The sequence below is a fragment of the Saimiri boliviensis genome, chromosome 2 (genome assembly GCF_048565385.1).
Source record: "Saimiri boliviensis isolate mSaiBol1 chromosome 2, mSaiBol1.pri, whole genome shotgun sequence".
In the NCBI taxonomy this organism is placed as follows: domain Eukaryota; kingdom Metazoa; phylum Chordata; class Mammalia; order Primates; family Cebidae; genus Saimiri; species Saimiri boliviensis.
Window position 1 is genome coordinate 74,756,855 of NC_133450.1, and position 13,189 is coordinate 74,770,043.

Below are 13,189 nucleotides of genomic sequence, written 5' to 3' on the forward strand. Positions count from 1 at the left end.
CTTTGCTCTCTGTTGAGAAACCCTGGCTTGGTTCTAATCCAGTTTAGATAACTGAGATGGGGCATACCTTTTTGTCTTGCTTTATGCAGTGTTTATGACCTCATTTGTCTTCTTAGAGAGGACATAAATATCCCGCTTGACAAGTAAACTCAGTGTCTGAAAAGTCACTAATAGGAAGTGTTAAGAGCAGGGGGAAATTGTTAGTAAATCCAGCAAATTTTGTCCCCATTTATCTGGATCCTTTTTGTGTCACTGGGCCTAATAAAGAACCAGATAAAAAGAGCAGCCGAAAAAGCAGATGGCTCTTCCAAAGCTCTGAGACTGTGAGAAAATGTGAATTTATGTCAGCTCTCCAAAGGGAACTGCTAGTGGAAACGACATCTTGTAACAGACACATTCTGCAAGGTGCTTTGGTACCTGGCTTGCCTTGAAAACAGAACCCCTTCAATACTTCAGGAAATGCTTGTGTGGATGAGACAGTGGGAAGAAGGGTGAGCTTTAGGGTCCATTAGAGGCTTTTTCAAAGCAACATATTCTGATGATAAAATATAAGTCTATGAGGAAATAAGGATTCCGTTTACAAAATCACAGCTTACATACAACTTTACTTTCAGATAGTTTTTACGGGAAGAAAGCTATGTTTTAACCACCTCTAAAAGGTTAACTACTGTAAATTCAGCACTTTCTAATAATCCTTGGGTCAAAAAATTTTAATCACAGAATTACAAGTGTTTTAAGCTATATTATGTTTTCTGAAACAGTCGAAAGACTCCTGGATCTTTTGCCGTTTTTACAGGCTGCTATAAATGCGCTTGATGGCCTCAGCTTCTTCCTTGTCAAGGATGCCTTTCTCCACATAAGCATCAGCTTGTTGGTTGATGAAGTCCCTCATCTTCGAAAGGTCATAGTCTGGAAAATATTATTAGAGCATCATGAGCAAAGATCAGGAAAGGCCAATCCCATTACAGTGATTGCCATTAACTGAGAGTTATTTTATACAATAACACAATTACCATTCTCCATCTTTCACATTGGGAGACATTTTAATTCTTGGCATTTGTGCAGTATTTTGCAATATAAAATAATGTTTATGTGTATTATCTCATCTTTTCATCACAACCCTGTGAGATGTTCAGGTGGGTCATATCATCCCCATTTGACCAAAGAGGAAATAGGCTCATGACCAGGGCTTTGCAAACTTTAATGTTTATACCAATCACCCGGGACCATTGGGAAGTTGCAGATTCATATTCAGTAGGTCTCGGGTGAGGATCCAGGTTATGCATTGGAAGCAAGCTGTCAGGTGATACTGATGCTGTTGGTCCAGGAACCACACTCGGGGGTTAAGTGCCCTGTTCAAGGTCACATAGGTAGTAAAAGTTATGATTAGAACCAGGTGTTCTGACTTCCTGACTTAGACCCTAAGTTAACACCCTGTGGATGTGACAACCCACTCTTTTTTCAAATTAAGAGTTACTTTATTTCATGCTGTTTGAATTGTATGCAAGGAGCAAAAAGCCAGACTGTAAACTCTTTTTGGTTCCTCTGTCCTACTTAAACCAACAAAATCTATATAAACTATCAAAACATCCACCAAAAATAGATATTTCCAAGTAAGAAGGCTGCCTATGAAACCTTCCCAAAAGCTTTAAAAAAAAAAAACATTTTCCCTTGATTTTTTAAGTATTAAGCAATTATAGCTGTAAATGACCAGATAGACCTCTGCTTTCTGTTAGTTGGTAAGGGGGAGAGAAAGGAGAGAGCAGGTATAAAAGGGTGGTTTAGCAGCCACCCTTAGTGAGCCTGAATGTAATCTGAGCCTAGGTTACTTGAGTATCCTTAAGCTTCTGTGAGAAAGGAGAATGAAGCATGAAGGACCTCTCTACAATCACTAAGTGAGTGAGGCTTAGACAGGGCTTATTTCCTCTCCAGCAAGCAGGACATCTGCTCCCTGTTAGGGCACAGCCATGAGGATTGAAAGAGAACTCCAAGCACTGAGCACTTTACAGCAATCACCTTAGTTACTCCCCAGGAGGTTATAGGGTATGACATTATCTAGCTATCTATCCATCCATCTATCCTCTATCATCTATCTATATAGGTCTTTGTCCATGATTCCTGACTTATAACTCCCATAGCCCCTGTTACAGCTTTTTGTCATAATGTTGGGGCACTTAGGGACTCAGAAGAAGGTCTCAGGAGGCAGACTCTTTCTCTCCCTCTGACCTGCCCTCCTTTCACCTGCCCAAAGCAGGACTCTAATCTGATTGTGGTTCATAAGACCTTTGCTCTACAGAGGGCTCTGCCCCAAATCTTGGAGGAAGGCTGCATCACAGAGAAGCCATGAAGAATCTGAAGTGACAGGCCTTGCTGGGTTTAGGCCATGCCCTTTTTGTCCAATCACATTTCTGCGTGGTTGTCAATCATGCCTGTCCAGCGAAGTCTCCATGAAGGCCCTAGAGGACAGGGTTCAGGAGCTTCCAGATAGGTTAACATGTGGAGGTTGATAGGAACATGAACAAAAACTCATTCACATGCCAGAAGGGTGGTGCACCCCAGCTCCACAAGGATGGAAGCTCCTGTACTCCAGACTCTTCCAGACCTCACCCTATGTATCTCTTCATCTGGTTGTTTACTTGTATCTTTAAAATATCCTTTTAATAAATCAGTAAATGCATTTCCCTGAATTCTAAGCAATCTTTTTTTTTTTCTTTCTTTTACCCAGGCTGGATGCAGTGGTATGATCATGGCTCACGGCTGCGCTCAAGCAATGTAAGTAAGAAGGCTGCCTATGAAACCTTTCCAAAAGCTTTAAAAAAAAAACAATTTTCCCTTGATTTTTAAAGTATTAAGCAATTATAGCCGTAAATGACTCAGCCTCCTGAGTGGCTTGGGACTACAGGTGTGTACCACCACACCTGGCTAATTTTTAAATTTTCTGTGGAGACAGGGGGCTCGCTATGTTGACCAGGCTGGTCTCTAACTCCTGGCCTCAAGCAATCCTCCCACCTTGGCCTCCCAAAGTGCTAGGATTACAGGTGTGAGCCACCACGCCAGGCCCACTCTAGCAAATTAACTGAACTCTAAGAGGAGGTTGTGAAAGTTGAAACTTGAAGCCAGTCAGTCAGCTGTTCCAAAGGCCTGGACATGCAACTGATGGGAAGGAAGAAGCCATCTTTGGGGACTGCACCCTCACCCTGTGGTGTCTGAGGCTATCTCTAGGTAGTGTTGGAATTAAATTGAATTGGTGGGCACCCAGCTGGTGTTGGCTACAGAATTGATTGCTTGCTTGGTGGTGGGGAGAAACCATGGTTAACAAAGGTCAGGACTAATAGTAATTTTCCCTGCTGATACAGCTGCAGCCACTGCATAGCCCTAGAAACTATATCCCCCACAGGCTTTGAGAGACAACTCCAAGTCAAGCAGAGCGCGTATGAGGGCAGTGGAGAAAGAGCTCTCTGTTTCTGTTTTCAAGAGAGCATACTGCATATTTCCCAGAGACAAAAGGAAACATCGAACCTACACTATTATTCTGAAGTTTGCTAACAGAGCCTTCCATATGCAAGCGCCAGAGTTCCATGCTTCACCAGGTTGGTCATTTTTGGAATGGGAATTGAATTGCAAGATGTTGTTGATTATGACCAGGAGTCGGATTCATATGTTAATCAGTGAAAGCAGTAACAAATCCTCCAAATTGATGTACCATACAATTTACCATGGCTTTGGAATGTATTTGGGTACACAGGGTATTACAATGATTCTAAGATGAACATTTTAAAGTCTTTGCAGTCATTGATGGCATGTTGTAATTTAATGGCACATAAAACAATGGTGCATTTTTAATCAATGATAAATTTGATGAAATATGGTTCATGTAAATTTTAATGTAACTGACATTAAAATTGGTTCAAAAAATTATTTTGAACCAAATAAAGTATGCATGAATACCTGATAACTGTTAACCATTACATTTAGAACACCCAAGCTAAGAGGGTGTTGAAAATACCTCTTTCTCTCTCTCTGCTGTATCTCAGCGGTTTGCAAACTTGGCTGCATGCTGGAATAACCTGGGAGTTGAAAAAATACTGATACCAGAGCTCTGTCCCCAGAATTTCTGATTTAGTAGTGCTACAGTGCAACCCGGGCAGGGGGATATTTAAGTTCCCCAGGTGATTTGGATGCACTTTAAAGTTGGAGAAGCATTACCTGTTTCTTTGGAAAGCATCACGTTGCAACTGCTCTGGCCAGATACCTGGGAATCATGTCAGAATCCCCCTTCTCCACGTAGCTCTTGAGTTCCTCCCTTCCATTTTATTTCCTCCATTGTCCATTGGTTTAAGCCCCATATTTCTGCTCCAGATCTCTCCCTCTGTCTTGCCTCTTTATCTCTCGCCTGCCTTCTGGGATCTTATTTTTTCAATCTGTAATCACACTGCAGCCAGATGGATTTCTCAGTTCTTAACCTAATTAGGCCCCAATTTAGGCTCCCTTGGCTAAAACCAACCTCCTCTGAAGGGTGCACAAACATCTTCCCGGCATGGCCACTGCCCACTTCCCAACCCTGTTGGCTGCTCTTCTCCACAAACATCCAGTGTTCCCGGGGAAATGAATGGCTCCAGTTCCCAGAACAACCCCTCTCTTTTGTCCCTTTATGTCTCAGTACCTAGTGTTCCCTCTGCCTCCATCTCTCCTCACTCAGCAGATCATCCTTAACTTTTCAGGGAAGGCTTTCTTGTGGCCCTTCTCTCAACTGTCTCTGTTCTAGTATGAAGATCTGCTCCATCTTCTCACCTCCTTGGGAGTAGCACACCTATCCATGACATCACTGAGCAGGGCCACCCATAGCTCTAATGATGCTGTGCACTCCTTGAGCGGGGCATTCCTGGCACTCAGAACAGGGCCTGGTTCTGTGTTTTGCTTTATATAAGTGACTGCTTTTATGACTGCAGGGTGTACAAAATATGTGCTCAGAAAATAACTTTGTTTAAAATACTCCAAGAAAGAGGGGCTAGATAAAACAAGACTGGCAACATTGAAGATGGGTGCTGGAGACACAGAGTTTAATTATGCTATTAGTTCCATATTTGCTTTACCTTTTTCATAATAAAACATAAAAGAAAAGAAAATGCCTTTACTTGAAAGGCTAATTTGAATAATAAGATAAATGGAGATTCTGTTCCCCTCTGCATCTGAGAGATGACATCAGTCTTTTTTGGACTTTGAGGGGAGACTTTAGCAGAGTCAATTTGACTGTGGGAATTTTTATATAACAAGAGCCCCCGACAAATGGGTGAGGTTTGCACACTCAGTCCTACCTTCTTTATTTCCTTTTTTGTCATGTTTCTTCAACCATTCAATATTTTTTCTGATGGCTTCCAAATAGGCTTCTGTTTTTCCTGGAAGAGGTAAGAGAACTATATCAAACACTCAGAAAATATCACTACATCTCATTTTAAAGACCACACTTATGTTTAAAACCATAAATATGAGACTAATGTAGCACTTGCAAGGTTATTTCCCTTACTAGGCAATGTACATATTTGTATGTGTATATATGTGTTTGTGTGTTGAGGGGTTTAGGTCAAGGAGGGCAGGTGGTGATGAGGTTCCAGGAGGAAGAATCAAATTGGTAAATTAATGTCAAGGGGCATGATTCCACACACAAATAAATCCACTTTGATGTCCTGGCAGAGAAGAGTTTTGATTCAGTTTATGAGATAGATGGGTCCCTAGATTAGTTCACTTCTGTTTAGGGATGTTTCTTCCAAACTGAGGCGCATCATCAAGCCAAGGACTTGAATGAGAGTGGCAGATACTTAAAGATTCCATCACTTCAGTTAAAAGTCCAAATGTGTGGCTTTGTTTAAGCATCTGGAAGTCTTCTACCCAATTCGGGCAGGGAGAGGATAAAAACTTAGACAAAGAGGTGACCAATGCCTCACTTCAAGGTTTGGATGGCAAACCTTAGAACTGGTTCTAATAAAAATCCCCAGGATGTAAACACTGTTCCATGGGCCTCAGGTGTGGCTTGAGAACACCAGGCATCACTCATGCACCTACTCCGTGATGCCCTTTACCTGTACTGATGTCTGCAAGTGGATATTACTGTCCACTGAGAGATGAGGAATCCAGGGCTCAGAGAGGTGAAGTGAGTGGGCTAAGGCTACACAGGACATAATAGCTGGCATTTGGACTCTGGTCTGCTTAGTTTCTGCTACCTGTTTATCTAAAGGATGAGACCTCACCTTCAGACATAGTATGTTCTGTATCAAAGAAATCAGCCATTCTCTTAACCAGGCAAGGCCCTAAAACAGAGGCTTTCTTTCAAAGTCCAGGGCCTCTGCAGAAGCAATAGCTGCAGAGCTCAGTGTGGTCACCATTCTTTCAGAGCCCCATCTGAGCCCTGTTACCTCTACTCTACTGCACAGCCCTCTTGGTTGAGCTACCTGTACTGTGTGCTTATCATGTGCCAGGGACTGCTTTATGCTCCAAAATGCCTTATCTCGTTTATTCTTCACAACAACTTTTTGAGGCAATCCTATTATCATCACCATTTTACAAATGAAAAAGCCGAAGCACACAGAGAGAAAGTCATATGCTGAAGATCACATGGCTAGTAAGTAGCAGAGCCAGGTTTGAACCTGGGTACCTCCAACTACTGTCCATGTCTAATAACACTGCTCTAAGAGTTGCCCATGTTCCAGCTTCCCCCACTGCATTTACCTAAGTGACTTTCTGAGCATCGTTTTTCCTAATCTTGAAGCCCACTCTTGCCTTACCACTGAAGATCTGTGCCATCTGGTCCCCAAAGAAGCACAGAGACTCCTACGCAAAAAGGGCTGAATGAACGAACACCCAAAGAGAGCCACAATTTTTAGTACTTATTTACTTCAATAGTTGGTATAGAAACTGCCTTGATTTCAGCAGTCTGGGAGGTTGAGGTGGGAGGTTTGTTTGAGGCCAGGAGTTCAAGACCAGTCTGCATAATATTGTGAGACCCTATTTCTACTAATACATAAATACAAAAACAATGCTTTTTAAAATGCAGTGTTTTCTATTTCAAATTAATTCAGTTACATAAGGCATTTTGAACAAAGAAAGAAAACTTAGAGCAGACCATTTCTAAACAATGCAACTTCATTATTTTAAAGAGTTTAAATCAAACTAGTGATCCCCATAGGGCTCGCTTTAATGAATAACAATTTGTCATTCACACATTAGGTAGTTAGGGTTTCTGAAACTTTTGAGTATGTATGTCCAAAAATAGTCTTGTTCTTTAAATAATTTTAAGCATTTTTTCTACTACCTCCTCTGATATCATGTCATGATGTTAGAGCTTATTTGGGATAAGGGAAACCATAGCTTAGTCTGTTTAAACACTGCAATAAAAATTCCAAGTTAGGAGAGTAAAAATAAAAAGAAGTTTTTGCCACAGTGGGGCAGACGTTGCCCACTCTCATGCCTCCCTCTTCATAGACAGCTAATAGAGCAACTCTCAGCTGATGGTGGATGAAATGGGTAGATCAATGTATTAGCTTCCTTGTTCTTCAGGTGTGTTCTACTGTTTCCCAGAAGTCTTCAATAGGATTGAGCTCTAGTTGCCGATGCTGAAGCTTGCTCATTAACACACCTCGTATTGGCTTATTTCCCTTCCTGTTCATGTCCCCACCCTGCAGTGGTGCTTCCTGGGGTCACTTCCAAAGTAAGCTTCTTCATCTCAAATCCTTCTCTTAGTGCATGCCTTGGAGGGAACTCAGTATAAGACAGTTTGAAATAGAGGGCTTGACCGAGATCTATGGCTTGCACCTGTGATCCCTGCACTTTCGGAGGCTGCGATGGGCGGATCACTTGAGCCCAAGAATTTGAGACCAGTCTGGGCAACATGAAAAACCCCATGTCTACCACAAAGAAAAAAGAAAAAGAAAATCAGCCAGGCGTGGTGGTGTGCACCTGTAGTCCCAGCTATTAGGAGGCTGAGGTGGGAGGACTGCTTGAGCCCAGGAGGTGGAGGTTGCAGTGAGCCAAGATTGTACCACTGCACTCCAGCTTGGGCAACACAGCCAGATCCTGACACAGAAGAAAAAATAAATTAGAGGTCTCAGCATTACTGTATTAGGCTGCTTTTTGTTTAGGAAACAATTACCTATAAAAATGGTGTGGAATTTTTAAAAGTATGTAATGTGTGAAAAGCTATTTTATTCACTATATTGACATTATCAACTCGCAACAGAGAATGAGTTTACTACAACTTAAAGAAAATTGGACTGCAATTCATTGAGAGGCTAGTATCTCATGGGCATAACATATATGATTGTGACAGTCTCCCTAATTTATAACAGAATACCCCATCATTCTCATCCTCTTTTATGCTTTTTGTCCATCAGAAGGTGACTACTTTTCTTCTATTGTAGCATACAATTTATTAAGTATATTGTCTTCTTCCCTTAGAAATATGTTGTTTTCTGATGTACCTTCATGCCAAAACAAGGACTGACAGATAGTAAGCACTACGGAAGTATCTGTCAATGAGTAAATAGATGAAAGCTTTCTGTACAGAAGCCAAATTGCAATTAGAAGATTGCCCAGTGAGCATGGAATCCAAACTAGGAAACTACATCTTTAAAAAACATATAAATGCCATAGATTTATCTCTGCATTTTTTTTTTTAGTGAAAATGAATCATTTATTTGAAAGACCCAAACTTTAATGGATTCTAAACCTAACTGATAGGTATACCAGAAACAATTTAAAACACAAAGGTGATAGATATGCTATATCCACATGTCATTTATCTTCATAGAACTCTCTGAATTAAATATTGTTGTTCCCATTTTATTAATGAAGAAACTAAGTCTCAGAGAGGTTAAATGACATGCCCAAGGGGACATAGCTAAGTAAGGGTCTGATATGGTTGGGTTGTGTTCCCACTTAAATCTCATCTTGAATTGTCATTCCTGTAATCCTAATGTGTCATGGGAGGGACCCAGTGGGAGATAATGGAATCATGGGGGCAGTTACCCCGATGCTGCTGTTCTTGTGATAGTGAGTTCTCATGAGATCTGATGTTTCTATAAGGGGCTTTTCCCCATTTGCTCAGGACTTCTCCTTCCTACCATTGTGTGAAGAAGGATGTGTTTGTTTCTCCTTACACCATGATCATAAGTTTCCTGAGGCCTCCTCAGCCCTGTGGAACTGTGAATTAATTAAACCTTTTTCCTTTATAAATTACCCAATCTCAGGTATGTTATTTATTAGCAGCATGAGAAGGGACTAATACAGGGTCAGAGCCTGGTTTTGAACCAAACTGAATATGGAGCCTTTAATGTCTGGGGCTGGGTGAAATTCACCTTTTAGACTAGAGAAATTGAGTGCTCGCTCTTGTTAGTAAACTGGCTGCCAAGGCAGTGGTTTTCAAACTTTGATGCACATTAAAATCACTTAGAGAAAAATTTTAAAGGCCCAATGTCCAGATTGCTTCTTAGACCAATTAAATGAGAATATCTGGGACTAGGGACCAAAAATTTGTACTTTTCCTTTTATACAAGAGTTTTACCCTGTCACCCAGGCTGGAGTGCAATGGCATGATCTTGGCTCACTGCAACCTCCACCTCCCAGGTTCAAGCAATTCTCCTGCCTCAGTCTCCCAAGTAGCTGAGCTTACTGGTGCCCACCACTATGCCTAGCTAATTTTTGTAGAGACAGGTTTTCACCATGTTGGCCAGGCTGGTCTCGAACTCCTGAGTTCAGGTGATCCACCTGCCTCGGCCTCCCAAAGTGCTGGGATTATAGGCATGAGCCACTGCACCTGGTCACGTTTGTACTTTTTAATGATCCTAAGGTGGTTTCAATGTGCAGCAAAGTTTGGAAACCATTGCCACCAGTATTAAGACCTCCGCACCTTTACAAGAGCATTGACAACAATGGGAATAACATCAGGTGCTCTTCTGCTCTTGGGACAAAGCAGCTGGCTCATATTGACTTTTCTCTTTGCAAGAGCTGTAAAGCAAATCTTTCATTTACACAGTGTGCACTGAAAGCCGTATGAGAGTCAATGTTGGAAAGCTGGACTATTTTTTTTCCTCAATTTATTTCAGCTTCCTTTGGAAAAAAATAGCTCATGACTGAGGTAATAGAGCACAAGCCTTAAAACATATGCTGAAGCAGATGGGAAAAGGGCCAGAGTCGAGATGCAGCCTTGCTTTTCTGGATGTTCTGGTTTTTAATGCTGTGAGAAAAATATCTTTTCTAAACATGAATTTGTCCTTATTCTATTATGCTATCCTGACTATCTCTCCCTAGGGGAAGTGTACAAATCAATAGGGTTAGCCTAATGCATACTGGATATACTAAAGACATTAGGTCTTGTGAAAGAGTTTCTATAAAAATTAAGTTTGATATAATACTTAAAATTATGTCAAGATTACATGATTACACTTTTGAACTGGATGAAGCAAAGCAACTGACACTGATGTCATGGATGCTGACATAGACCACAGAGCTGTTAGCTTCAAGATTCTGCATAATGATGACATTTTACATGCCCATGAGATGCAGCATGGAAGACTGGACGAGCACTAGATGGAGAGTCAGAAAACATGGGTTCGAGGTCAGCTCTACACTCTGGCCATGAGATCTTGAGCAAGTCAATCATTTTCTAGGCCTTGTTTTACTGATTTGTAAATCAAGGGATGAATTCTAAAGAGGAGATTCATGATTTGTATATATAGAAAGAAATTCCCCTTTGCTGTCCTTGAAAAACCCATGTTGATGTGTAGCTCTCCCAAACCTATTTGGGACTTCCTGACCCACTTGCTGACTCCCAGGGGAGAATATTGAACTCATCATTTTTGGACATTTCTTAGCAGAATCCCTGGAGACTTGAAGGGAGGCATGAATTCTCCTCTTTTATGTTGCTTAAAAAACAAGTATATCCACACAAATTAGGCAATTTATTATCAATTTATCAATTAAATAGGCTAACTTTTCTGGCTCCCGTAAAAAAAGAGATGAAGACAATAGGATATTTAAGTGAGAGTTATCTTAGAGATCACCTTTTCCAACCTCATTTTTTGTCCAGCCATAAAGTTGACAAATGATAGTGCTGGAAAGAGTTTATGGGTGTTATAATGCTTATCTCATCCCTTGGATGATTAAAAAAAAAAGGATTTTCAGTGACTCACAGAACAGATGTGAATGAGTAAACATCCAACTGGCAAAAAGAGCCACACTTAGATAATAAATTTTGAAAGAAGTTTTTTTTTTTTTTAATCTTCAAAGAGCAATTTACTTGAAAAGTTAAGCAACTTTATAGATTTGGTTGAAATTAGGATAAATTATAATATATTAGAATATCCATAAATTTAGAAATAATTACTATCAGTTAAACAACCAGACCAACATTTAAAACTATTATTCTTGGCCGGGTGCGGTGGCTCAAGCCTGTAATCCCAGCACTTTGGGAGGCCGAGGCGGTTGGATCACAAGGTCAAGAGATCGAGACCATCCTGGCCAACATGGTGAAACCCCGTCTCTACTAAAAATACAAAAAAGTAGCTGGGCATGGTGGCGCATGCCTGTAATCCCAGCTACTCAGGAGGCTCAGGCAGGAGAATTGCCTGAACCCAAGAGGCGGAGATTGCTATGAGCCGAGATCGCGCCATTGCACTCCAGCCTGGGTAACAAGAGTGAAACTCTGTCTCAAAACAAACAAACAAACACAAAAAAAACTATTATTCTTAATGTGGGTCCCTGTGGAAACCATAGTTTGAATAGTTTAAACTGTTTTTTCAAAAGTAAATGTATCATTTTTCATCATTGGTAACAAAGTTGGATTTTTAAAAATTAAGCTTGAAATAAGATGCATATAAACATGCTTTGTAAACCGAAACATGATACGAATGTCGAGTATTCTTACTATTACTATTATTATTATTACTTATATTCCTCACAGGACTCAGCTCAGGCTAGGCATGGTTAATAAACAGTTGCTGTGGTTAGATAGGGCCATCACCTCGCATTCTGCAAGGCCAAAACAGACTCCCCACAGATATTCCTGCCAATGTGTTCTGCTTCTAATTATTTCCTTAAGTGGTTTTAGCTGGACCATTACTTCATCCCTTGTTCTATTCTGTAATGTCCTCCAACTTTCTGTTCCAGAGGGATCCTGTTCTGTACACGTCTGGCTCATCAGTAAACGAGATATCTGTGCATGTATGTGGCCTGTGTTGCACTTGCTGGCATATGGGTTAGGGACTATTCTTGGACCATTTCAAAGCTTGCTTGAGTCCTCAAAGGCGAGTATTGGTTCTCATATTCCTTCTGTAGCTGCTTCCTAAGCACAGCGCCAGGCATGCCATTGGAATAAGTGTTTATTTCTTGCTGAATAACTGTCCCAGAAAACCCAGTCCACCCTGCCTCCACTCACATGGATGCTTTCGTTTTTCTACCTAGAGACAATGGGTGTTTTTTCACTGGGTTTTGTAACAAAGAAGCAAAATACTCTTTGAGAAAAGTGCAATAAAAAAAACTGTGAACACAAAGACATATATCAGTACGTCCTTTTGGAGATTAATTTTTTTTTTCCCCTAGAAACTGTAAGTCCTTGGCTTAAATTTGGTTGGTGTTTTCTAAACTGTACTAGAGTCAGTTGTCCTTATCCCAGAGTACTGGGGTCAGGGGTAACATGAATAAATTACATCTCTGAACAATAGCGGAAGGACTCATTTTAACCTCAAATTCCTGCCTTTTTTCTAATGTTTTAGAAGAGCCATTACAAAGAATAACACTAGGCCAGGTGTGGTGGCTTACACTTGTAATCCAGCACTTTGGTAAGCTGGGTGGATTGGGTGGATCACCTGAGGTTGGGAGTTCAAGACCAGCCTCGCCAACATCGTGAAACCCAATCTCTACTAAAAATATAAAAATTAGCTGGGTGTGGTAGCACACATCTGTAATCCCAGCTACTCGGGAAGCTGAGGCAGGAGAATCTCTTGAACCTGGATGGCAGGGGTTGCAGCGAACTAAGATCGTGCCACTGCACCCCAGTCTGTGCAACAGAGCGATAGTCTGTCGTGAAAAAAAAAAAAAAAAAAGAATAACACTAAATCAATAGAGGTTTAGTCTACTCTCTTCCTCTCTCCCCATTACTATCTGATGGAAATCCTAGTGAAGAAGGAAATCCACCCACATC

At 41.0% G+C, this 13,189-nt stretch overlaps 1 protein-coding gene across 1 annotated transcript in view; it reads right to left on the bottom strand.

Annotated features, from left to right (window-relative positions):
* Positions 1–585: 585 nt before the first annotated feature.
* The window catches only part of SCG3 (secretogranin III), a 38,867-nt gene continuing 26,263 nt past the window's right edge, over positions 586–13,189 (bottom strand). The window contains exons 11-12 of the mRNA XM_003928849.4: positions 5,316–5,396; positions 586–909 (exon numbers count right to left, since the gene is read on the bottom strand). Coding sequence (XP_003928898.3) covers positions 791–909; positions 5,316–5,396 — 200 coding nt within the window. The 3' untranslated portion in view covers positions 586–790. The remainder of the gene's footprint in view (positions 910–5,315; positions 5,397–13,189) is intronic.